This window comes from Pristis pectinata, chromosome 10, assembly GCF_009764475.1.
Source record: "Pristis pectinata isolate sPriPec2 chromosome 10, sPriPec2.1.pri, whole genome shotgun sequence".
NCBI classification, from domain to species: Eukaryota; Metazoa; Chordata; class Chondrichthyes; order Rhinopristiformes; family Pristidae; genus Pristis; species Pristis pectinata.
This window is the reverse complement of record NC_067414.1, coordinates 66,540,493-66,568,173: the sequence shown is the minus strand read 5'-3', so window position 1 is coordinate 66,568,173 and position 27,681 is coordinate 66,540,493. Positions and strand designations below refer to the sequence as shown.

Genomic DNA, 27,681 nt, shown 5'->3' with positions numbered 1-27,681 from the left:
TTCAGGTAGATGGCAAGGATGACGGTCTAATCTGCCACTATCTGGAGTTCCAATGTCAGATAAAGCATCAATGCAATTTACCAGGCAGTGGCTGGCCCCAGCATCAATATCTTTCCTCCTTAACAGACCTGATGGTACGTCCTGAATGGTAACTTTGATCATTACTCTTTGGATACTAGGAGATCCGTTAAATGTTGTGGTACAAAGCTGATTGTTCTGAAGTTAAACTGTTTTTTGTCAGTTTTTAAACAGATAGATTTCAGCAGTAAATGAATATTAAAGCTGAATATGCAGGAAATCTGAAAAAACAACAGAAAATGCTGGAAACACTCAGCAGGTCAGGCGGTATCTGTGGAGAGAGAAACAAGGCTACTGTTTCAGGTTTGAGAACCTCCATCAAATAGATTTCTTTCCTTTTTGTCTAGCTCTTATTCTTCCTCCAATATATAAAAAAAACATTTAGAAATATCCACAGTGAGTGTGGAAGGTTCCATCACAGAAGGGTGGGAAGCCTGCCTGAAACTGCTGTGTCAGGACTTATGCTGCAGCAGTCTACTTCACCTGAGGATCCTCCCTTGTGCAGCATGAGACATGGCAGTGAGAAAGGTTTGGAGATTGGCTGTAGGTTGTGCCAGTAGCCAAGCTTAGAATAAGTGACACTGACTATATTAAGCATACTGATTTGAGGGAGATTCTGGGACACACGTTGGTGCAAATAGTTCATGCTGGAGAGTTGCACCCTTCCTCAAGACTAAATAGTCTATTTGGTTCATCGTTATACATCAGTAATTTCCTGTAGAGTAAGATCCTGGGATTTCTAAGACAACTTCAGGACCACTAGTGCTGAACAAACTTAGTAAGATGATCTTGCTCGTTCATATAGCTGCATTCCTTGCATTACATTACAGGGCAAGAAGGAGTTGCATTTGCATCTGTTGTCCGCAGACTATTTGTAGTCCTTATTCCATCTCCCTCAAGACACAGAATTTATTGTCAGGCAACAGGCAAAGTTCAACAAATTTGTGTTACTGCATGCATAACTATCAACCACCTGGAGAGTTCCTGATGTCCATAAGCATGCAAAACTGATTTGTGACTGAAGCTGCAAAACACATTACCAAGCATCCTTTGAGATCACCTTGTCATTGTATTTGAAAGGATCGTCATATGTTGCTGATTCATTTCTTTGGGTGCTCGCCTCAACACCATACGACTCGATGTTTTCCATAACATTTTTAAGTTTACAATGTCTATAGTTTCATCATTCAGGATAAGTAAAATGGTACCTAATTTAACAGTTAAAGTATTTTAAGTATATTCTTTATCTGGTAATTAAGTGAATGTACTAAACAGAAGCATCACAAGGCACCTCAGACTGTGGAATGCACATTCTGTGGCACATGGGGTCTCCAGGACACTGTGACTCGAATAACTGCAGGTGGAAAAGCTTGAGATCTGGATTTTGGAGCTTGAGCAATAGCCGATGACACCATGTGCCATCTGTGAGGCTGAGCATTTTGTGGACAGCATGAGAGAGCTGGTCTCTCCATAACTCAAGAGAGTGCAGGCAGAGAGTAAATGTGCGACCGTCAGACAGACTGAGCAAACAGGTGCTTCAGGGAACCTCTGAGGGCATCTTGCTCTCTAATCAGCACAGGCAGTCCCTAGGTTACGACAGGGCTCCATTCCTAAGAATTGTTTGCAACACAAACGGTTCACGTCAGAAATAAACAAAAGCAGTGAGTGGACAACGATCACAGAAACAGCTGTAACAGGAGAGCGAGCAGGCGCGGGAAGAGTGTCCGCCAGCCGTCCTTACCGACTGACTGAGAGAGGGAGTCTGCTCAGCGCTCCCAGCTCTGCTCAGCTCGACACAGCCCCCGATTGTTGTGACTCAGTGGGGGTGGGGGATGGGGAGAGAAGGCACACGGAAATGTCCTGTTCCCAAGAAGCCGGCAGTTGCATGGGTAGATCCACGCCCACCTATTCTGCTGGTCTCCCAAGTGCTCCCTCACATGTACAGGGTGATCATAAATTAGCTGTTCTTTACTCAGCAGGGACATATTCATTTCTGGATGCTGACGGGAGAAAGAGTTCCTCTATGGAGTGCAGCTAGAGCCAAGACCATATAGCATTTTGGATTGCTCAACAGTACAAAGAGGCAGGACAAGAGAATCATAGTCAAAATGGATTCTTTAATTAGGAGAATATTTCTGTGGTTGCAGATGTATGTTGCCTCTCTGGTGCCAGGATTGACATGGCCAAGCAGCTAAAAGAAATTCTGGAAGGGGCGGTGGGGGGGGAGGGGGGGTGGGGAGGGGGCGGGACAGTAAAATTGATGTGGATGAGAAAAGGGATGAAGTCCTGCAGGCAGATGTTAAAGGTATTGAGAAAGAGATTAAGAAGTAGGAGCACAAAGGTAATAATCTCCAGGTTTCATTCCTATGATAAATAAAGGAAGACAGCACCCATAAATGTGTGCTTGCAAAGATAGTACAGGAAGGAGGGCTTTAGATTCCTGGGACATTGGGACTAGTTCTGGGGGAGTTAGGACCTATACAGATTGAACAGTTTGCACCTCTACAGGGCTGGGACCAATGTCCTCACAGGGAGATTTGGTAGTGCTATGGGGAGGTATAAATTAATTTGACAAGAGGACAGACACAGAAATGTAGCATTGAAAAGGAGAAAAAGGGACAAAAAAGAATTCAGAGAAATAAATAGCACCAGAACAAGAAATGAAAAGATTTTAGACAGGACCAAACTAAGGGAGAATATGAGAATGTCTATGATATGTTTACAATATCCATAGGTAAACACAAGAAGTGTGTTAAAGGGGTTGGTGAGATGCAGACACAATTATGGGATTTTGTTGTTGTGGCAATAATAGAGATGTGGCCGAAAAAAAGGACAGGGATGTGTTATAAATATTCTTGGATACAAGGCATTCAGAAAAGTTGGGGAAGATACAATGCAGAGTGGTTGTATAGATTAAGGAGAATTTTGTATTATTAGAGAGAGAGAGGAGGTCCTGGAAGGATCAAGGATAGAATCGATCTGTTTGCATTAAGAAAGGTGCAATTACTCTACTGGAACCATTCTATCAAGAAAGGATGTTTAGGAGCAATTTTGTAAGGAAATTAGATTTGCAAAAGCCATTGAGTAGTGATAATGGGGGGCTTCAATTATCCAAATATAGAATGGAATAGAATAACATTAAGGACAAAGGGGGGAAGAGGGTTTTTGAAGTGATCTCAGAAGAACATTAATGATCAGTATGTTCTGATCCAATGAAAAAAGGTGGCGTTCCTGGTCAGCTCTGGGAAATAAGCCAGGAACAGGTAGGGCAAGGATCAGAGGGGTAACTTCAGGGAAATGGCGATCATAATGACATAAGGCTGAAAAAAGCTATGGGAAAGTTATAGAACTACTCCAAGATAAAATTCGTCCATAGTCAAGATAAAACTAAAGTTAATCATTGAGCCAATTTCAATGAGATAAGAATGGATTTGGGCTGGCTTAATTGGAATCAAAATTTGGCGGGCAAAATTGTAATTGAACAAGTTGAGGCTTTTAAGGTGAAGATGGTTCAGCTACAGTCAAGGGCAAAGGAGGGTCAAATAACAGTCAGAGCTCCCTGGACAACCAGAGAGAGTTAAATAGAGCAAGAAAAGACAGGGCATGTGATAGATGAAAATCAAAAAAAAAACTAAAGATGCTGGAAAGCTGAAAGAAAAACAAAAAATGCATGAAAAACTCAGCTGGTTGGGCAGCATCCATGGAAACAGACACAGTTCGCAATTCGGTTCGAAGACCTTTCACCAAAGCATATAACAGATGCCTGCTTGATAACAAGTGCTACCAAGATCTTGCAGTAATTTATATTTTTCCTTAGCTTTTCTAAATCTTATGTTATGATCACCATTTCCATGATGTTACCCCACTGATCCCAGAAGTAAAATGGAAATAAGGAAAGCAAGGAGGGAGTATGGGAAAAGACTATCAGCAAACATAAATGAGAATACTGAAATAGTCTTTCAGCAGGAGAATGAGAAAAAGGATTGTGAAGTGAAATTGGGCAGAGATCAAAGGAGAAACCTACTTGGAGCAGAGATCATGGCTGAGGTATTAACTATGTACATTACATCAGTCTTCACTGAGGAAGTAAAGTGCTGTTGGAGTCTCAGCAAAGGAAGATGTGGTTGAGTTTCTGGATTGGTTAAAAAATTAATAAAGTGGATGCATTATAAAGGCAAAATACATACAGGAAACACTGGAACAGCTCAGCTGATTTTGATGAAAGTTAACTCTGTTTCTCTTTCCACAGATGGCCCAAGTGGGTTGGATCCTAAGTTGCTGAGATAACTAAGGAAGGAAATTTCCAAACATTTGTAAATTTATGGGTGGCGTCTAAAGCCTGGAAACTTGCAAATGTTACACCCTTGTTCGAAAAAGGGTGCAGTGATAAACCCGATAACTGCCGACCAATCAGCCTAATCTTGATGGTGGAGGAAGTTTCAGGAACAATAATCTAGGACAGAATTAGCAATTACTTGGATAGGTGTGGATTCAGTATAGAAACCAGCAGGGATTTGTAAAATGTAATCATAAGACCATAAGATATAGGAGCCGAATTAGGCCATTCAGCTCATTGGGTCTGCTGATTTTTTTAACCCCATTCTCTCACCTCCTGCCTTAAATACACCAAATGACTTGGCCTGCCACAGCCCTCTGTGGGAACAAATTCCACAGATTCACCACTCTCTGGCTGAAGAAATTCCTCCTCATCTCAGTTTTAAATGGAAGTCCCTTTATTCTGAGCTGTACCCTCAGATCCTAGACTCTCCTACTCATACAGGGGCAGGCATGGTAGTGTAGTAGTTAGCGTAATGCTGTTACAGCGCCAGAGACCCGGGTTCAATTCCGGCCGCTGTCTGTAAGGAGTTTGTACGTTCTCCCCATGTCTGCGTGGGTTTCCTCTGGGTGCTCCGGTTTCCTCCCAGATCCCTGGGATATACCACTGGTCTAAGGTTTCTATCCAAGTAATTAATATTGGAGGTATGTATAGTAAGTTTGCAGATGATACAAATATCGGAGGTGTTGTGGGTAGTGAGAATTGTGTCAAGCTACAGAAAGATATTGATCATCTGGTAAATTGGGGCAAGCAATGGCAGATGGAATTTAATCCTGATAAACATGAAGTGATGCATTTTTGGAGGTCAAATAAGGATAGGACATACATAATAAATGGTAGGGCCCCATAGAGTATGGAGGAACAAAGGGACCTTGGTGCACACATCCAAAGATCCTAGAAGATAGAAGCATAGGTCATTATTGAAACAACTGGCAAAACCCTAATCACTACAGTTTAGCAACATTTTAAATATTTTGACCACTTTGCATTAAAAATGACTTTTTTTTTGTTCTAATTGTGTTTTCTTGTAAAAATTGTGTATAATATGTTTAATTTATGTTTTTCTTGTGAATGTTGCTTATATGATGCTATGTGCCTGTGATGCTGCTGCAAGTAAGTCTTTCATTGCACCTGTGCATACATGTACTTGTGCATATGGCAATAAACTCGACTTTGATACTTTGAAGAAAGCATATTTCATTAGCCAGGGCACAGAATACAAGCGCAGGGAAGTTATGATACCGCTTTATAATACATTGGTGAGACCACATCTGGAAAATAGTGTGAAGTTTTGGTTACCTCAGTATGGAAAAGATGCAATTTCTCTGGAGACACTGCAGAGGAGATTGACAAGGATGTTGCCTGGGATGGAATGTTTCAGTTATGAGGAGAGACTGGGTTTATTTTCTTTGGAGCAGAGAAGGCTCAGTGGGGACCTGATAAAGATGTACAAAATTATGAGGGCCTAGATAGGGTAGGTAGTAGTAAACTTTTTCCCATAGCAGAGGTGTCAATAACCTGAAAGCACTGGTTAAGGTAAGGAGTAAGATGCTTAGAGGGGATACAAGGGCAATTTTTTTTCACCCAGGTGATGGTTAAAATCTAGAAAGCGCTACTTGAGATGGTATTGGAGGTAGATACACTTGGAGCATTTAAGAAACAGCTGGAGAAGCACTTGAATCATGAAGACATAAAAGGCCATGGACCAGGTGCATTATAAATAAATATACAAATGAGTACATGATAGTTGTCATGGATCAGTTGGGTCAAAAGACCTATTTCTGTGCTGACTGACTCCATGAACACAGAACATAGAACATTACAGCACAGTTCAAGCCCTTCAGCCCACAATGTTATGCCGACATTTTATCCTGCTCTTAAGATCTATCTAACCCTTCCCTCCCACATAGCCCTCAATTTTTCTATCATTCATGTGGCTATCTAAGAGTCTCTTAAATGTCTCTAGTTTATCTGGCCCCACAACATCTACCGCATGCACCCACCACTCTCTGTGTAAAAAACTCACCTCTGACATCCCCCTTATATCTTCCTCCAATCACCTTAAAATTATGCCCCCTTATGTTAGCCATTATTGCCCTGGGAAAAAGTCTCTGACTGTCCACTCGATCTAGGCCTCTTATCATCTTGTACTAATTGGCTTGTCATCGAGATTGAAATCATGAAATAAAAGGTGGTGGAGAAGCATGGTTTGAAAATTTACTAAGTAACATGAAATAGAGAGCAGCAATGAAAGTTTTTTTTGAGACTGGAGGAAAGTGTACATTAGCTTTTCCCAAGGGTCAATGCTAGCTCCATTGCTTTTCTGAATATATATTAATGATTAACAAATGTATAAACAACGTAACATGTGGGGGCATAGTGAACTGACGAGGACTGTAATAGTTTTCAAGAAGATATAAATTGGCTGGTAGAGTGAGTGGATAAATGGCAGATGAAATTTATTGCTGAGGAATGCAAAGTACTGTATAGATTCTGGTCGAGAGAATGTGAATCAGAATCAGAATCAGTTTTATTATCACTGACATATGTCATGAAATTTGTTGTTTTGCAGCAGCAGTACAGTGCAAGACATAAAGACATAAAAATTACTCTAAGTTACAAAAATAAATAAATTGTGCAAAAAAGGAATAATGAGGTAGTGTTCATGGTTTCATGGACTATTCAGAAATTTAATGGCAGAGGTGAAGAAGCTGTTCCTGATACATTGAGTATGGGTCTTCAGGCTCCTGTACCTCCTCCCCGATGGTAGTAAAGTGATGAGGGCATGTTCCAAATGGATGGATTCTGCCTTCTTGAGGCACCGCCTCTTGAAGATATCCTCGATGGCGGGGAGGGTTTGCCCGTGACAGAGCTGGCTGAGTCTACAACCCCCTGCAGCCTCTTTCGATCCTGCATATTGGAGCCTCCATAACAGGCAGTGATGCAACCAGTCAGAATGCTCTCCACCATACATCTGTAGAAATTTGCAAGAGTCTTTGGTGACATACCAAATCTCCTCAAACTAAGTAGAGCCACTGGCATGCCTTCTTTGTGATTGCATGAATGTGTTGGGCTCAAGAAAAAATCCTCTGAGACTTTGATGCCCAGGAACTTGAAGCTGAAGTGGTGAAGAGGCAATATAAACTGGAGGGACCATGGTAAAATTTGTATAAGAACAGAGACATCTGGATTTATATGTGCTTAGTTTATTGAAAACAGCAGGGGAGGTTGAGAAGTGCATGCAGGATGCTGGGCTTTATAATTGAGGCATCGAACACACAAACAAGGAAGTCGTAATGAACTTTGATAAAGCACAGGTTCAAACATAATTAGAGTATTGAGTCCCATTTGGGAAAGATATAAGGAATTTAGAGACAGTGCAGAAAGGATTCATTAAAACAATTCCAGGGATGAGGGACTTTAGTTATGTGGATAAACTGGAGAAGCTGCAGTTGTTCTCCTGCAAGGAGATACGATAGAAATATTTAAAATCTCGAAGGGTATAAACCGGATTAAGAGAAACTGTGCTGATTGGCATAAGAGTCAAGAACCAGGAGATGTAGCATGGAAGTGCTACAACCTCACACTCAACATCAGCAAGACCAAGGAATTGATTGTGGACTTCAGGAAGGGTAAGTTGGGAGAACACACACTAATCTTCATTGAGGGGTCAGCAGTGGAAAGAGTGAGCAGCTTCAAGTTCCTGGGTGTCAACATCTCAAAGGATCTATCCTGGGCCCAACACATTGATGTAACCACGAAGAAAGCTGTGATTAGCTCTACTTCGTTAGGAGTTTGAGGAGATTTGGTATGTCACCAAAGTCTCTTGCAAATTTCTATAAATGTATAGTGGAGAGTGTGGAGGTTCCAATGCGCAGGATTGCAAGAGGCTGCAGAAGGTTGTAGACTCAGCCAGCTCCATCACGGGTGCAACACTCCCCATCATCAAGGACATCTTCAAGACGTGGTGCCTCAAGAAGGCGGCATCCATTACTAAGGACCCTCACCATCCGGGACATGCCCCCTTCTCATTACTACCATCAGGGAGGAGGTACAGGAATCTGAAGACCTACAATCAGTGATTTAGGAACAACTTCTTCCCCTCCAGATTTTCTGAATGGTCCATCAACCCATGAACACTACCTTGTTATTCCTTTCTATTGCACTATTTATTTATTTGTAATTTATAGTAATTTTATGACTTTGCACTGTACTGCTGCCACAAAACACAACATATAAGTCAGTGAAAATAAACCTGATTCTGATTCTGATTCTGACTGGCAAAAGAACCAAAAGTGACGAGCAGAAGATCTTCAATATGAAGCAAGTGGTTAGGTGCTGGAATGCACTACAGGCAGTCTTAATTGTATCATTCAAATGGGTGCTGGACACGGTAACGTAGTGGTTAGCATAACGCTATTACAGCGCCAGCAATCGGGGTTCAATTCGTTGTCTGTAAGGAGTCTGTACATTCTCCCCGTGTCTGCATGGGTTTCCTCTGGGTGCTTCGGTTTCCTCCCACATTCCAAAGATGTACGGGTAGTTTAACATGGGTTTAAAAATGGGCAACACGGACTCGTTGGGCCAGAAGGGCCTCTTACCATGCTGTATAAATTTGCAGGGGATAAGAAGTAGACAGATCACTCTTCATTGAACCAGTACGGACAGACACAGCAGGCTGAATGGCCTCCTCCAGTATTGTCACAAGTCCATGGTTCTGTGATTGTCAATGGGTCTTCCCAGGCCAAAGGATTCAGAATGGTTGTCCTGCTCCTCCAAGATCTAAACCAATCCCTTTTCAATGTCAAATCATATTGATCAGTTCCTCGGCCTCACAGACAACAGCAGAGGCCAAGTGGAGCAGGCGCAATATGATTCACTGCTGGGTCAAAAACTTCCCAAGTGCTCCTAAAGCACATGTGGTAGGACAGGTATTTATGTAGCAAAAACTCCAAGAGCTGCAGGACATAAGAAAAGGCTTCTTTTTGCACCCTGTAATGAAGAGACAAATCTGATTGATTAGTATGTCAATGTTCCTGACTAGTAGCAAAAGTATTTTCAAATTATATTTAAAATGAAAATGTGTTGGGTACTATTTACATATCTGTGTTGCTGGCCTTTCAAGTAATTTAAATAGCTAATCACATGGTCTTGTTGCCAGAGATAACCACTTAGTTTAGATCTTATGCATGCGTCACTATTTATCTTTGGAAAGTAGTTCACATTGGTACCCTTTTTCTCATTTGATAAACTCAGTCAACTGGGAAGCATTGATCTTCTGCCCTGTTGCAACATGTAATAGAACATAGGATGGGGAAAAACGTGAGTACACATTATTCTATTAGTTTTGTTCAATTGTATGTTTATTTCTGTGATTATAGTACATAAAATTATGATCCAGAATAGAGTATCTTCAATCTGTGACGGATAAAATTCTCAGATGGATTGCTTTTCATAATAAAATGCAAACTCCACTATTATTTAATTTCCCAAAACATTCCAATTATGTACAGTGGCTTTAAGGAGACTACTAGTCCTCTGAAAAATGATCTGGTTTGGGATGGGCAGAGCAGAACTCACATTTCCACTATTCATTTCAGTATTTTAGTTTTTTTCATTTTCTTCCAGGACCTCAGAACCATGGATTTGCATCTCTTTGTGATTCTGGCTTGCACTCTTTTGATATCACTTTCAATTGTGAGTGGATGCTTTTTGTATTTTGTGTGAAGCAAATATTATTGCTGATATCCTCATCTATTTGCTTTAACAATGAATGAAAATAATACATCAATTGTTATGGTCCGTTATGAACTGTACATTACATTTGTTAACACAAAGAATATTCCCTAAAAAAACTGTAAATAATCCACATTGTACCATATAGATGGTAAGTAAAGGTAAGGTTTACTGTTATTGTTATAACTTTTAAGTAGACTACAGCTAGGTAAGAAAAAATAGTTCAGATGGAGGGCAAGGCGATCTGCTGCAGCTGCATGATGTGGGAGCTAGTGGACCCTGCTGTGGTGCACGGTGACCACATCTGCAGTAGGTGCTGGAGGCTGGAGGAACTTCAGCTCACAATTGATGAGCATCAGGGAGGGAGAGAGTTATGTAGATGCTGTGCATCGAGAAGCAGTCACCCCCCTTATAGCAGATACTTCTAGGGTCCAGGAGGCAGATAGATGGGTGACTGTCAGGGGAGAGAAAGAGAGAGGGAACAGGCAGAAAGTGCAGAGGATCCCGGAGGCCATTCCCCTCAAAAACAGGTATTCCACTTCGGATGTTGTTAAGGGGGATGATCTACAGGGATCAAGCGGCAGTAGCCAGGTCTCTGGCACTGGGACTGGTCCTGCTGCTCAGAAGGGAAGGGAGGAGAAGAGGAGGGCAATAGTGATAGGGGACTCGATCGTCAAGGGAACAGACAGGAGGTTCTGTGGACATGAGTGAGAATCCCAGATGGTATGTTTCCTCCCACGTGCCAGGGTCCAGGCTGTCTCTGATCGGGTCCACAGCATTCTTGTGCGGGAAGGAAAGCAGCCAGAAGTCGTGTACATGTTGGTACCAACGACATAGGTAGAAAGAGGGATGATGTCCTGAAAAGTGAGTTTAGGGAGCTAGGCAGAAGACTGAAGAACAGGACCTCAAGGGTAGCAATCTCAGGATTGCTGCCAGTGCCACGTGATAGTGAAGGTAAGAATAGGAAGAGATGGCAGGTGAATGCATGGCTGAGGAGTTGGTGCAGGAGGCAAGATTTTAGATTTTTGGATCATTGGGATCTCGTTTGGGGAAGGTGGGACCTGTACAGATTGGATGGGTTACACCTGAACTCAAGGGGAACCCATATCATTGCAGGCTGGTTTCCCAGTATGGTTCGGGAGGGTTTAAACTAGTTTGCAAGGGGGATGGGAACTGGAGGGATAGGTCAGTGGAAGAAGTCAATGGAGTAAAGCCAGATCTAACACGTAGAGAGGCTTTGAGGAAGGAGAAGCAGAGTATAGGGTATAAAAGTAGTGAGGCGGATGGGCTAAAGTGCATTTACTTAAATGCAAGAAGCATCAGGAATAGGGGTTATGAACTGAGAGCTTGGATAAATACATGGAACTATGATACTGTGGGTCTTGCAGAGACGGCTGTCACCAGGGCAGGAATGGATACTGAATATTCCTGGATTTCAGTGTTTTAAAAGGGATGGGGGGGCGGGAGAAGAGGAGGAGGGGTGGCATTACTGGTCAGGGATACTATTACAGCTGCAGAAAGGGTGGATAATGTAGCAGGATCCTCCCTAGAGTCAGTATGGGTGGAAGTTAGGAAGAAGAAAGGAGCAGTTACTCTACTGGGAGTATTCTATAGGCCCCCTGGTAGTAGCAAGGATACTGAGGAGCAGATTGGGAGGCAGATTTTGGAAAGGTTCAAAAATAACAGGGTTGTTATCATGGGAGACTTCAACTTCCCAAATATTGATTGGCACCTGCTTAGTACCGAAGGTTTAGATGGGGCAGAGTTTGTGAAGTGTGTCCAGGATGGATTCCTGTCACAGTATGTTGACAGGCCGACCAGAGGGAATGCCATATTAGACCTAGTATTAGGTAATTAACTGGGTCAGGTGACAGATCCCTCAGTGGGTCATAATTTGAGGGACAGTGACCACTGCTCCCTAACCTTTAGCATTGTCATGGACAAGGATAGGAGCAAAGAGGACAGGAAAATATTTAATTGGGGAAGGGCAAATTATGAGGCTATAAGGCTAGAACTTGCAAGAGTAAATTGGGATGACATTTTGAAGGGAAATGTACTATGGAGATGTAGTCGTTGTTCAGGGATCTCTTGAAGAATGTTAGGGATAAATTTGTCCCGGTGAGGCAGAGAAAGAATGGCAGGGTGAAGGAACCATGGGTGACAAGAGAGGTGGAACATCTAGTTAGGAGGAAGAAGGCAGCATACATAACGTTTAGGCAGCAAGGATCAGATAGGTCTCTTGAGGAATATAGGGAAGCAAGGAAGTAACTTAAGAAGGGGCTGAGGAGAGCAAGAAGGGGACATGAAAAGGCCTTGGTGAGTAAGGTTAAGGAAAAGCCCAAGGCATTTTTCACTTATGTAAAGAGCCGAAGGATGACGAGAGTAAAGGTAGGACCGATTAGAGACAAAGGTGGGAAGATGTGCCTGGAAGCTGTGGAAGTGGTTGAGGTTCTCAATGAATACTTCTCTTCAGTATTCACCAAGGAGAGGGGCCTTGATGACACTGAGGACAGTGTTGGTAAGGTTAATGTTCTAGAGCATGTTGATACCAAGAGAGATGATGTGTTGGAGCTGTTAGAAAATATTAGGATAGATAAGTCCCCAGGGCCTGACGGAATATTCCCCAGGCTGCTCCGTGAGGTGAGGGAGGAGATTACTGAGCCTTTGGCCAGGATCTTTGAGTCCTCGTTCTCCACAGGAATGGTACCGGAGGATTGCAGGGTGGCAAATGTTGTCCCCTTATTCAAAAAAGGTAGTAGGGATAGTCCAGGGAATTACAGACCAGTGAGCCTTACGTCTGTGGTGGGCAAGCTGTTGGAAAGGATTCTTAGAGATAGGACCTATGGGCATTTAGGGAATCATGCTCTGATCAGGGACAGCCAGCATGGCTTTTTGAAGGGCAGATCACGTCTCACAAGCCTGATAGTGTTCTTTGAGGAGGTGACCAGACAGATTGATGAGGGTAGTGCAGTAGATGTGGTCTACATGGATTTCAGTAAGGCATTTGACAAGGTTCCACATCGTAGGCTTCTTCAGAATGTCAGAGGGCATGGGATCCAGGGAAGCTTGGCCATGTGGATTCAGAATTGGCTTGCCTGTAGAAAGTAGAGGGTTGTGGTGAAGGGAGTGCATTCAGATTGGAGGGCTGTGACTAGCAGTGTCCCACAAGGATCTGTTCTGTGACATCTACTTTTCGTGATTTTTATTAATGACTTGGATGAGGGGGTAGAAGGGTGGGTTGGCAAGTTTGCAGACGACACAAAGGTCGTTGGTGTTGTGGATAGTGTGGAGGACTGTTGAAGATTGCAGAGGGATATTGATAGGATGCAGAGCTGGGCTGAGAAGGGGTAGATGGAGTTCAATCCGGAGAAGTGTGAGGTGGTACACTTTGGAAGGACAAACTCCAAGGCAGAGTACAAAGTTAATGGCAGGATTCTGGGTAGTGTGGGGGAGCAGAGGGATCTGGGGGTCCATGTCCACAGAGCCCTGAAAGTTGCCTCACAGATGGATAGGGTAGTTAAGAAAGCTTATGGGATTTTAGCTTTCGTAAGTCAAGAGATCGAGTTTAAGAGCTGTGAGGTAATGATGCAGCTCCATAAAACTCTGGTTAGACCACACTTAGAGTACTGTGTCCAGTCTGGTTGCCTTATTATAGGAAGGATGTGGAAGCATTGGAAAGGGTGCAGAGGAGATTTACCAGGATGCTGCCAGATTTAGAGTGTATGGATTATGAGGAGAGACTAAGGGAGCTAGGGCTTTACTCTTTGGAGAGAAGGAGGATAAGAGGACATATGATAGAGGTGTACAAAATATTAAGAGGAATAGATAGAGTGGACAGCCAGCGCCTCTTTCCCAGGGCACCAATGCTTAATACAAGAGGGCATGGCTTTAAAGTAATGGGTGGGACGTTCAAGGGAGATATCGGAGGAAGGTTTTTTACCCAGGGAGTGGTTGGGGCATGGAACGCGCTGCCTGGGGTGGTGGTGGAGGCAGGTACATTGGTCAAATTCAAGACATTACTAGATAAGCATATGGAGGAATTTAAGATAGAGGGATATGTGGGAGGAAGGGGTTAGATAGTCTTAGGTGAGATTTAAAGGTTCGGCACAACATGGTGGGCCGAAGGAACTGTATTGTGCTGTACTGTTCTATGTATATATAGGTGCTGTAATTGTGCTTTGAAATTGCCTTAGCAAGTGCTTCAAATTTCATATATTATGATGATGATATATCAGAGCTATGTAGCAGCAACTGGTGAACAAAATCCACCAATGATGAAGGTAGGAACTAACCCATATGATGAAACTCCACTAAATAACAAATACAACTTAATAAATTGCTCCATACAGCACTCAAGACTGTTCACAATTTATGATTAGAATATATTATATCTTACACTTACTCCTTAAAAGCTATTTTCAGTATGAAGTGGAGAAAATTTCTTTAACATTTCACCAAATGGTGCCTTACTTTGAGACTGATTTTCTGAGATTGGCAAATAGGATTTAGCTTGAGGAACAATGTTTTAGAGTGCAGATGTGTTCTTGCCCTCAAGAAGGGAGAATCCTCTTGTGCCCAAAAATACCAAGAAATCTTACTGATATCAATGGCTTGTTGGATTAGAGACACTAGCCATTCTCCTGCTCCACTGCCAAAACTTCTCTGAAAGAGCAGCAGAAAACCAAAGAATGATAGAAATGGCATCACACATCAGGTGGGTAATGCTGCTGTAATTGTGCTTTGGAATTGCTTTATGAATTGCATCAAATTTCATGTTTTTATAATGATGATATATCAGAACTCTGTAGCAGTGACTGGTGAACAAAATCCACCAATGAGATAAGTATGAACTAACCCATATGATGTAAATCCATTAATTAACAAATATAACTCAATAAATTGCTTCAAACAGCACTCAAAACTGCTCACAGTTTTGTTTTCCCATAGATGTTAAAGGTATGGGTTAAGGGACGGCCTTAAGGGATTTTATCACTGATGTGGGGTTTATTTCTAAAGCCTCTACTGGATTCCTGATATTGGCTCTTTGTCTGTCCAGCATATTTTTGGCGGGGTTACCGTCTCAAATCAGGAAACTTCTCAGGTGGGGTGGACAGAATCTCCAATAACAGAACAGGGAAGCTAAATGTAGTGAAGTGTGACTTGTAGTCCCCTGATCTTGAAAACCTTAGATGTAAAGTTTATAAGATGCAACATTAGCCTTTTTGACTGAACGCCTTGGATGATATTTAGCGATGTGAATCTGAACGTAGATGTTGTCAGAATAGATTTTTTTTTAAAATGGAGTGATAAACAAAAGCTGGCAACCCTTTGTGCTGTTAAGTACAAAGATCAACTTTAGCACAAGTTTGATAGATTGGGGTTTTGTCAGAGATGGTGTCAGCTGAACAGCAGAGGCAAAAAAAAGACTCAAAGCTGTGAAAAGGCACAATGGGAATAAGCAGACAATTATAATCAGAACTCCTCCCCCCATGTGTAGGCAGTAAAATGTGCAGAGGAACATAGAAAAGAAAATGGACACAAAAGGGAAATAGCATGAAATTTGTATCTCCGATGAGGTCATGTTACATTAGAGCCAAATAAGTAAAGGAATTCAAGAAGCAGGATATTGAGTGGGCAATTAGATTTTTAGTAAGGGGTCTAAATGTCATTGTGGCTATAATAAAATTGGTGACAGGAATCATTAAATAAAATGAATAAATTGTAGGTTCTTGGATTTACTTGATATTTCTTCTCCAGTAATTTTCTGTACATGCATTTCATTGTAATCACTTCTGGTTTCAAATATGTTTTATATACATATGGCCTTATTTTGTGTCTAATGTTTAATCCATCTGAGGACCTCTTTCAGATAATCTTTTTATAGCTTTAAAAGATTCACGGACCATAGCATGGATTTATCTCAAAGGCTTTTACTAAATGGCACATCTAAGAATGTAACAGTCAGTCAATTTGGTCAAAATTAAACATGAAGAAATAAAACTCTATAAATTTGTATTTGGAGGCAGAAGAAACCTGTAGAAAGGTAGGAAAGGTTTGAAACTGTATTCCTTTATTCTTAAATGTCATATTTCCAATTTGTAGGAAAGAGCAAGAGGAACATCTCACCATGGTAAGCAGTATGATGTATTTGCATTTTTGTATCATCAAGTGATTGAAGGATTATGGTAAACCTACAAAAATGCTTTCCTTCAATGTTGGTATATTGATAGTTTTATAGAAAAAGCAATGTAAATTAATTATTAAAATGTTGTTCATGCATCATTCCCTGGAGTTCAATAGATTTTCTCCTGAACTTACAGTGGACTACCAAGAGAATGTCCAAAGAAGTTTGGCTCAGTAAATTGCACATTGAATTTGGTCCTAGCATTGTGTTTCATATCGAAACTTGATATAAATGCTTTTGCTTTTTAGAAATTAATAACTAATTCGTTTACTTCATGAATAACTTAAACAACGTGAAGTGAGACTGCTTCATTCTTACAAAATTAAACTTGCACAATATTATAAAGAAATAGAATTAACGAGGCTGTGACCCATTAGAAAAGGTTGGGCACATTTAGGTTTTCCCTAGAATCCTACGCACACATATAAGGAGATGTTTAGAAACCATTGATTTGTTTCCAAATGAATCCATTTTCTGTATCATTCAAGAAGCTACATTCAACTGTCCTTTCAAACAGTACATTTTGTGCAATTAACAATGATTTCCTAGAGCCACACAATATAATTGCAAACATTAAGAGAAAGCAGTGAGAGAAATGAAGGCACACAGAAAGTATTTGTAAACACTTATTGGTTGAAGATGAAAATTACTTAGACTTTAAACAACATATCAAATTGAAGGTCACCTCCTCTGTATGCCAATGTTCATCTGAGATTGCTCAAATGAAATTACTCAGAATCTGTTCATTTCGAGCCTTTGAGCAAGTTAATTGCTCCAGGTGTGTTCTATTGTGCACAGAAGTGTGGGCCTTGCTACAGTCAGCTATTGAACATAAAATGTGTTTCCACACCATGCAAGGCATATGTAACCTGCCTTTCCAAGCACCAAAGAATTGCTGGGACCATAGCTCTCATACTCAAACCCCCTTGAAGTAACAGGCAACCTGCCTTTTGCCTCCATATTTGTTGATTCACCTCCTTTTGTGCCTCATGAACAAGAACAACAAAGTCTTTCTGTACACCAACACGACTTTAAAAATATTCTGCTCCTCATCTATTCCCCAAAAGTGAATAAACTCACGTTTGGACTATTTAAGCACACCAAGCCAACCATTGATTTTATCTTTGTGCGATATCTGAAGTATTAAAATTATTTTTTGTACACTTTCATATTTCAGAAATAACATACAATACTCACACTTATTGTTACAAATGTGTAAAGAGTGTCGGCACATGTTATGACAACATTGAATCTGGTAAGTTATACTGTTATGTAAATGTAAGTTATGTGAAGGTTTGAAATGAATTCACCTGTTCTCTATGGTTCATGATTGCATGTAAGATATGACATTTACATGATAACTTTGAATGACTCCAACCAGTTTCTGATTTAGTGTTTTAACTCACCTCTGACAACAAGCTAAGGTGCAATCAATATGGGGCTGGTGTTTAGATCAGCATCATAGTCTGACCTTCCACACTTTTACCCCAACTTCTGACCCTTCAAAGTAAATCTGGAAGATTAATATGCCTCCTCCCTTGCCTTCTCATCTCTTATGTAGAACCGAGCCCATGGCAGATCCATAAGGAATCATTAGGCATTACCTTGTCTCCTGCAACCATTGTCCTGAGTAGATGAAGCCTTTGTCATCAAGCAAATTTCCAGGAAGCTCCTGCAAAAGTTAGGGATCTGATATATGTGGAGCTTATGATTTTTCAGGTAGTCTCCACTCAAAGCCAATATGTACAATTTTGTTTCTCAAGGAAGTATCCCCACAGAAAATTATTCCCGTTTCAAAGGTTTCTGCATTCCAGCATATAACTGGGCAGGCCCAAATCCTGCTCCCTACCTGTGAGGTCTTGACAGGTGGCAGATTCCCTGAAAGGAGCTAACTAGGAGTGATGGGAAACTGGAGATTGACATGGAAATGGATGTGCACACATCAAGTTAGTTCAGAGGTCATGGAGCACTGCTCCCCACAGCCTGTATATAATTAACAGAAAATTTACACCTTGAAGAATTTACATGATGTAAATTGGCCAATCACGTTTTTCCAGGGCTTTTAAATCATGATATAAATAACAAAGTTAGAATCATGATTTAAAAGCCCTAGAAAAGCATGATTGGCCAACTTATATCATGTAGAAACCATGATCCTGATGTCAGCTCAGGTTTATTGACATTGTTTCCCTTGAATTTAATTAAGTATACTGAGATCTTTAGAGGAACAAACGAGGAGGAACATTAAGCTTGAAGGTTCATAAAATATCTCTACACCTTGCTCTGATACCTTGGAACCAGCAGCTCTGTTTATGAGTTTTTGACATTCTGCAAGTTACTGTGTGACTGCTGTTTTCTTTAACTAGGGGAAGTGCTCCAATTTTGTGCTGATCACATCTATAACATTACTGAGGTTAATAAATCAGCAAGTATAAATTGTTCAGATGGTCAGACTGGAAAGAAAATAAAAAGGTGTCAAACAGATGGAAAGTACGGAAAAGAGGAAGACTTTTGTGTTTCACCTCAGCTCAACAATATTCTGCAGGTAACACTGTAATTCAATCTTTATTTCCCCAGCAAGACGTAACAAATAATCGCCATTACCACTACAAGCCTTTTACATAGGCAGGAAACTCACAGGAACAGCTACCATTTTGCTAGTGTAATTTTACTAAAAGAGTATGTACAGAGTGCTGATTGGATCTGTTTTGAGCACCATGACTTAAAAAGGATATATTACCTGTGAAGAAATGCAACAATAATTTATTAGGCTGATGCATGGACCCTAAAATGAAATTACAATGACAAATTGCAGATAGGTTTGCATTCCATGGAAGTTAAAAAGTTAAGAAGTGATTGTTTGAAGTGTTCAAAGTACAAAGGGGAATTGATGGGGCTGACTGAGAAAAAACTTTCTCTGCCAGTTGGGACATTCAGGACTAGGGAGCATATTCGATTCTGAATATTAGAGAGAGTCCTTTGAAGAGTGAAGTAAGGAAACATTTCAATGCAAAAAGGGTGGTGGAAATTTGGAACACACTTCCACAAATGTCAGTTGTTGCCAGATCCAACTTATGGCACTCAGGAGGTGAGAAGGGGTTTTATAGAGATGTACAAAATCTTGAGACGATTAGTTAAAGTAAATATAAAGAACTGTTTCCACAAGTTGAGGGCTCAAAGAGCCAAGGACACATGAGGAAAACACAACATAAGAAAACAAGAAAATAGGAGTAGGAGGAGGCCATCAGGCCCTTCAACCCACCCCAGCATTTACTGTAATCATGGCTGCTTTATGTTGGCCTCAACACTTCTTCTGTGCCATTTCCCCATACCCCTCAATTCCTTGATCTATCAAATACTAATACACTTCCATTTTAAATACTTCTAATGATTCACCTCCTGCCGGGGCAGAAAATAAACAGAGATTCACTACCCTCTGCATGAAGAAACCTCAATGTATCTCAGTTTTAAATGATCAGTCCCTTATCTTGTAACCATGTCCCCTTGTTTAAGACTCTCCCACTAGTGAAAATATCCCAATATCTACTCTGTCGAGCCCCTTTAGGATCTTACATGTTTGAATAACATCACCCCTCATTCTTCTAAATTCCAAGGAATATAGGCCCAAACTATTTAGTCCTTCTTGACAATCCTTTCATCCCAGGGATTAGCCTGTTGAGTTTCCATTGTACTGCCTCCAATGCTACTATATCTCTCTATAGGTAAGGGGAGCAAAACTGTGTGCAATATTCCAAGTGAGGCCTCACCAACATCCTGTATAATTGCAACAGAACTTCCCTATTTTTAAACTCCCACCCCTTTGCAATGTAGGCCAAAATACTATTTGCTTTTTAAACTGCTTGTTGGACCTGCCTGCTAGCCTTTTGTGATTCATGCACTAGAACACCTGGATCCCTTTGTACTTCACTCATTTGCAGTCTCTTTCCATTTAGATAATAATTGATTCCTCTTACCAAAGTGCATGACCTCACACTTCCCCAAATTAAACTCTATTTGCCAGTCTTTTGCCCACTCACTTAATCTATATCCCATTGCAGAATCACAGTATTCTTATCACAACATGTCTTTCCACCTACTTTCGTATCATTGACAAACTTGGAAACCTTACATGCTGTTTCTTCCTCCAGATCATTAAATTGGTAAATTGGTTTATTATTATCATATGTACAGAGGTACAGTGTAAAACTTTGTTTTATATGCCATCCATACACATCATTTCATTACAAAGTGCATTGAAGTAGTACAAGGGAAAACAATATTAGAATGCAGAATAAAGTGTTACATTTACAGAGAAAGTGCAGTGAGTGCAGACAATAAGGTGCAAAGCCACAACGAGGAAGATTGTGAGATAAGGAGTCCATTTTATCATGACTCTTAGGGGACAATTCAATGGTCTTATATCAGCAGGATAGAAGCTGTCCTTGAGCCTGGTGGTATGTACTTTCAGGCTTTTGTATCTTCTGCCTGATGGGGAGAGGGGGGAAGAAGGGAGAATGTCTGGGGTGGGTGGGGTCTTTAATTATGCTGGCTGCTTTATCAAGGCAGCGAGAAGTGTAGACAGAGTCCATGGAGGGGAGGCTGGTTTCTGTGATGTGCTGAACTGCATCCACAGCTCTCATTAATGTAAATAGTGAACAATTGTGGGCCAAGAACTAATCCCTGCAGTACTCCACTAGTTACCTCCTTCCAGTCTGAAAAGGACCCATTTATTCCAACTCTCTGTTTCTATGAGTTTTTCAATCCAGTCTAACATAATTCCTCTGATACCATGGGCTTCTAATTTAGGCACCAGCCTCCTAATTGGAACCTTGTCAAATGCCTTCTTCCTATGTGATAGTTTTCCAAATCCTTTTTGACAAGGGAGGTGAATAAAGGTTTAAAAATCTAGGGATGGGAAATCTTTTACACAGTTTTGTTCTGAAATGCATTGTCTGAAAGTGAGAAGCATGCAGATTTGGTTCTGGCTTTCAAAGATGGATTGAATAAATATTTGAAGGCAAAAAATTACAAAGCAATGGAGAAAGAGGAGACGGCAAATACTGGATTGCCATAAAATGCAATGATGCTATGATTCTATGGGTCAGATTTTGTACTGAAAATTGCCAGCTGTTACCTGCATAATTGAGTAGAAGCAAGGGACTTGCTGAGCGCAGGTTGGTTGTCAATGATCCTCTTGGAAAGGGAGCCTAAACTTCCTCAGATTTTCCAGCACTTGATCTGGAAAATCCATCTGATACTGCAAGTGAGCCCAATAGAGCATCTCTTCCATTTCTGGTCACTGTAATTTAGAAAAGATGCAGAGAGGGTGCATAAAAGATTGACTAAACATTTCCAGAGACAGCATTCCACCCAATCAACCTCCCTTCGCTTTGAATGGCTCTCAATTTTCTAATCTCCTGTAGGCCTGCTTTACTCAATCTTACCTCATAGGGCAACTGTCTCATCCCACAAATCATACTACATGGCACTGACTCCAAGGCATGTACTTTCTTCCTTGGAGATGAAGACAAAAACTGCAGACAGTACTCCAGATATGATCTAATCAAAGCCCAGCAAACTGCAATGAGATTCCTTATGTTTGCATTCTAATCACTTTGTAATAAAGCCTAATATACCTACAGTATCTGCTGCTCACTTCCTGCATCTCATAAATCAGTATAACAAGATCCCTTTCTATACCAACATTCACTGTTATTGTTTCAGGTTAATGGCCTCTGCTTCTCCCCCCCATGGATGCTGCCTGAACTGCTGAGCATCTCCACCATTTTCCGTCTTAATTCAGATTTCCATTTTCTGCAGCTGATTTTTGGTTTACTAGTTTCTCACTGTTTAAATGTTCTCTTTTTCAATTCTTCCTAAAAAAGTGCATAACCTCATATTTTCCCAAGTTATACTCCATCTGCCAACTTCTTTTCCACTCCCTGACCTATACTAGTTCTTTGTGTCTTGCTCAGATTTCACTTTCACAACCTCCATTGTATCATCAGAAAACTTGGACACAATACACACTAATTTTACAGTTATTGAGAAGAATTGTGAATAGTTGAGGACACAATCATGTGGCATCCCATCAGTAACACTTGGTAACCTGAAGAAGGTCCAATTATTTCTGAATCCTGTTGTTTACCAATCCTCCATCCATGCTTCTGTTAGCCCATGTGAGTTTTCTGAACCCTTACTAAACGTTTAGTACCTTACCATATAGCTTTTGAAAATTCATATAAATCGCAAAGAATACAGGAAACCAGGAGCTGGACTAGGCACCTCAGCCAACTCTGACATTTAATATGATTATGGCAGATCTGCCTCTGGTCTCATCCTTTTTTCTATGCCAGTTTCACATCACCCCAAATTCCACAATTTTTTAAAAACTTATCTATTTCCTCTTTAAATACCTCAGTGATCTAGACTTCACAATCCTCCAGGGTAGAGACTTTGAGAAATTCACCACTCTCTGCAAGAAGGAATTCCGATGCACCTAAATGTTAAATGACATCCCCGTTTTATGTAACTATGTGCCCTTGTTCGAGATTCTCCTATTGGTGGAAACATCTCAATATCCACCCTGTCATCCCCCTTTGGGATTTATATGTCTCATCCTTCTGAATGCCAAAGAATATAGACCCAACTTCCTTAGTCATTCATAAAGTAACAATCCTCTCATCCCATGACATCCTCTGTTTTCCACATCTATTCTGCTCGTTTTATCCCTAAAACCTGTCATTAAATTTGCCAAACATGATTTCTTTTCATAAAGCCATGCATATACTGCCTCATCACATTACAATTATCTAGGTGCCCTGTTAACACACCTTTAATTAAAGAATCAGCATTTCATCCAAAACTGATGTCAGCCAACTGCTCAATATTCCCTATATTCTCTGTCCCTTCTACATTACATAGAAATGTTGCATTTACAGAACACATTGTCCAAATATTATCCATAAAGGAACTATGCAGCATTATGGGCTGAGATTCCTTTCGGAGTTTTCCAATCACTTCCTGATTTCTCCCAAGTCTTTGTGGTTTCAACGCAAAAGACATGGTGGATGAGCTGGGAAAAGCTCAGCATAATTTCACCCCCCTGCAAGTATAGGTACTGCAATCAAATGTAAAAAAAATCCTTTCCAATTTATGTCATAACGTGAGATTGTCATCCTTATAAATGTTTTTCTTTTGTATTCTAGTCAGCTAAGAACTCAACAAATTTAGTAAAGGAGCTTCCCAATCTTGTTGGAGCGTTAGCCAATTTTACAAAACCCCAGGGAAAAATAACACCCGGAAATCTTGCAGCCTCAGTTGATACCCTCAAAGTCTTTTCTTCAGTCTCAAACGTGTCTCTGAATCAGTCTGTCATGGAGGTAAGAATTATACATGATAGAAATTAAGAGTCAAAATATCTAAATGTAATCCTGGTACTGCTAAATCTTGGCAGGTGGCAGACAACTTCAGAATATCCAAGGTTTCAAAGAAAAAATGCAGAAACCACCTTTCTCACTGTAAATGACTTAGTTGGTTTCTCTAATAATGAACCTCAAATACTGGCATTTGTTATTAATAAAGAAAAACAAAACAAATGTAGCTGCTGGAAATAACTGCTTTTATATCTATGACCAATAGTAGTCTTCATTCAAGTGCTTTTCAATCAATGCTCAGTGAGGTGGAAGTGGAAGTCAATAAATCAGGATTACTGGAACGTATACATTCAGAGTGTTGGGTTGCCACTGCCATTATATCCAGGAATTCAGTCAATATCGCTTTGTGTTTTTGAAAGGGAACCTCTTGAAGTAGGTAAAGATAGGGGAACATTTTTATTTGTCTTCCTCACCTGCGAAATAATTTGGGAAAATAGCTGTCTTCTCTCATGTGCAATATGTAAAGAAGCAGTTTGTATTTCGAAAACATGTAGCGTAGGATCCCCACAGACCTACCAGGATTACAACTAAAGGTGGTACCAAGTATGCAAAGTCCTCTGGCGCATGCAAAGTTAGAGAGGGACACCTAAGATAAGATAAGATAGCTTTTATTAGTCACATGTACATTGAAACACACAGTGAAATTCATCTTTTGCGTGGAGTCTTCTGGGGGCCTCACTTCCGGCGCCAACATAGCATGCCCACAACTTCCTAACCCATACGTCTTTGGAATGTGGGAGGAAACTGGAGTACCCGGAGGAAACCCACGCAGACACAGGGAGTCTTACAAACTCCTTACAGACAGCGGCCGGAATTGAACCCAGGTCGCTGGTGCTGTAATAACGTTATGTTAACCGCTACACTACCTGATATACACAGAGCCTGCCAGTGCCTGCGCCATCTTTGACAGCCACCTCCTTCACTGAAGCCAGAAGCTTTAATGCACACCCACTCTTTAGGGGAGAGATGTCATGACTTACTCCTGAGAAACAGCCTCTTTCAGCACACCTTTATAAAGGGGGCTCAAATGATCTTTTTAGATACACAGTCTACCAATCTCCAGACACATTCAAGGTCCAGATAGGTCAAGGCAGTAGTTAAAAGTTAAACATTTTTAAAAAAAATTTATTTACAACGTGGTAACAGGCCCTTCCGGTCCAATGAGTCTGCGCTGCCCATTTTAAACCCCCATATTAACCTACCCATACGTCTTTGGAATGTGGGAGGAAACCAGAGCACCTGGAGGAAACCCACGCAGACACAGGAGAACGTACAAACTCCTTACAGACAGCGACGGGAATCGAACCTCGATTGCTGGTGCTGTAATAGCGTCGCGCTAACCGCTATGCTACTGTGCTGCCCATCATCTGTTCCCATCATCTGGAATCACTGCCTTTTGCTTCACCCATTCCATCTGTTTTAGGAGTGGACGATGCCATACAGGGTCATGAACAAGGAATAATGGTTCAGGCCTTCCTCTAAACCATTCTGTTAGACCCCAGCAGAGTTGCAGTTGGCCTACTGGTACAGATTGCGACACACCAATTAAAACACTATTTAGCACAATAAAAAAAAAAGCAGTTGTTAAGCTCATCTACAAAAACAAACAGAAGACTGGAAGATCTCAGCAGGTCAAGCAGCATTTGTGGAGGCAAAAGGTGTAACTCGATATTTCAGATCAAGACCCAGCATCAGGGCCAAGAGGGAAGAGGAAAAATTGCCAGTATAGAGGAGCATGAGTGAGGTGGGTTTGGGGCAGAGGCTGATGGGTGGAACCAGATGGGGAGGGGATGATGGGCAGACAGAACCTGGTGGGGGAAGGGGATGAGGTAGGTGAACAAAGGGAGAAGAAAACTAGGTACGGGTGAGTGTGTGTGGGAGGAGAACACCAGGAATTTGGAAAATTTAACATTGGGTTGTCGGCTACCTAAGCGGAATATGAAATGCTGTTCTTCCAAATTGCAGTTGACTTCTCTGTAGCAATAGAGGAGGCTTAGCACAGCCAGGTAGGTGTGGGAGGGGGAAGGAGAATTAAGATGACATACAACCGGAAGCTTAAGATAGCAATTGACAGAGCGCAGATGGTCTGCAAAATGGTCACCTTGTGTGTGCTTGGTTTCACCAACGTAGAGGATGCCACATTGTGAGGACTGAATGCAATAGTCCAGGTTGGAAGGGGTACAGGTGAATCTCTGCCTCACCTGGATGGTGGTGAGGGAGGAAATGAAGGGACAGGTGTTACATCATTTCTGTATGCAAGGGAGAGCGCCAGGAGAAGGGAGGTGTGGATGGTGAGGGATGAGGGGATTGGAGAGTCACAAAGAGAGTGATTCTTGCGGAAAGCAGGAAGGAGATGAGAGAGGGGAGATGTAACCAGTGATGGAATCACCGTGGCACTGGCAGAACTGGTGGAGGATGATGTGTTGGATGTGAAAGTAAGGAGGAGGGTTGACAAAGATATAACGTAGTCTTCATAGATTTTGGCAAGGCGTGTTAAAGGTCAACTGGTCAAACAAAGTAGGAGCCCGTGCAATGCAAGAGAGAGTGGAAAATCAGGAAGCAAAAGATAATGGTTAACAGGTGTTTTGAAATCTGAAGGCAGTTAACAATTGGGTTCCTTACTTGCTGTAATCTACATGAATGATTTATATCTAAGTGTATCGGGCATGGTAAGTTTGCGGATGTTACAAGAAATGGCCATGAGGTTGACACTGAGGACAAAAGCTTTAGACTGCAGTGTTCTGGTCAATTGGCTAGAAAAGTAGCAAATGATATTTAACACATAAGGTCAGGTTAGATTGGTAACAACACACAAAGGAGCTGGAGGAACTCAGCGGGTCAGGCAGGATCTATGCAGGGAAATGAACAGTCAACGTTTAGGGTCAAGATCCTCCATCACTGGCATGGATGGACACGATAGCACAAATAGATTTCTTCAGGGCCTTAAGTTTTCTTAGTTTCTCTGATGCTAACAGGAGACCTGGAAATTCTTTGTTGTTCAAACCCAGGAACCTTGCTTAGTAAGCTGCTCTATTGAAGTCCTCAGTGTTTGAGGCTGAACTTATGTGTGACCTTTCCTTTCCAGCATCCTTTCAACTGACCTATTCTTTACCACTGTTCTGGTTAAAGGCCACTTGTACTCATTGAATCACAATAAGCAGATGCCACTCTACATTATCCTTCATCATGTGCAAAACAGGATTAATTAATGATCTGCACAACAAGGGAGAAGTGTGATCATATTATGATAAAATTTCAGTTTGAGAGTGAGAAATTTTGGCCTGAAACTAATGTAATATATTTAAATAAAGGCAATTGCAGAAGTATGAAAGCAGATTTAGTTTATGTGGACTAGGAAACTAGATTAAAAGAAAAGATATCAGATAAGCATTCTCAAGATATTTCCAACAAGGATATATTTCAGAGAGAAATAAAGTCTCTAAAAGAAGAATGATCCACCCTTGGGCAACTAAAGAGATTAAGAATTGTACCATATTGAAAGTAAAGGTATAAAATATTGTGAAGTTTAGTGTTGGGCAAGAAGATTGGGAGAATTTTAGAAGCTAGAAAAGAGTGAACAAAAGGATAATAAAGAAACATCTTATATACCTTCTTCATCACCTTATCCACCTGTACTGCCACTTTCAGGGGATATATGGATCTGTACCCCACAGTCCCCCGTTCCTCAACACCCCTTAGGCCCCATCATTTACTATGCATATCCTACCCTGGTTTGCTCTCCCAAAATTGAATAGCTGAGGAATCATGGGTCTGCTTTCATGAATTGGTGGCTGGAAGTGTCAGCTCAGAGGTCTGGATGTCTTCTTCATTGAAAACCAACAACTACAGATGCTGGAAATCTGAAGTATTAACATATAATGCTGGAAATACTCAGCAGGTCAGACAGCATC

At 41.1% G+C, this 27,681-nt stretch overlaps 1 protein-coding gene across 1 annotated transcript in view; it reads left to right on the top strand.

Annotated features, from left to right (window-relative positions):
* Positions 1–27,681, top strand: part of LOC127575495 (adhesion G protein-coupled receptor F5-like) — a 58,649-nt gene that overhangs the window by 18,700 nt on the left and 12,268 nt on the right. The window contains exons 2-3 of the mRNA XM_052025429.1: positions 18,701–18,879; positions 23,543–23,716. Of these exons, the coding sequence (XP_051881389.1) occupies positions 18,701–18,879; positions 23,543–23,716 (353 nt within the window). The remainder of the gene's footprint in view (positions 1–18,700; positions 18,880–23,542; positions 23,717–27,681) is intronic.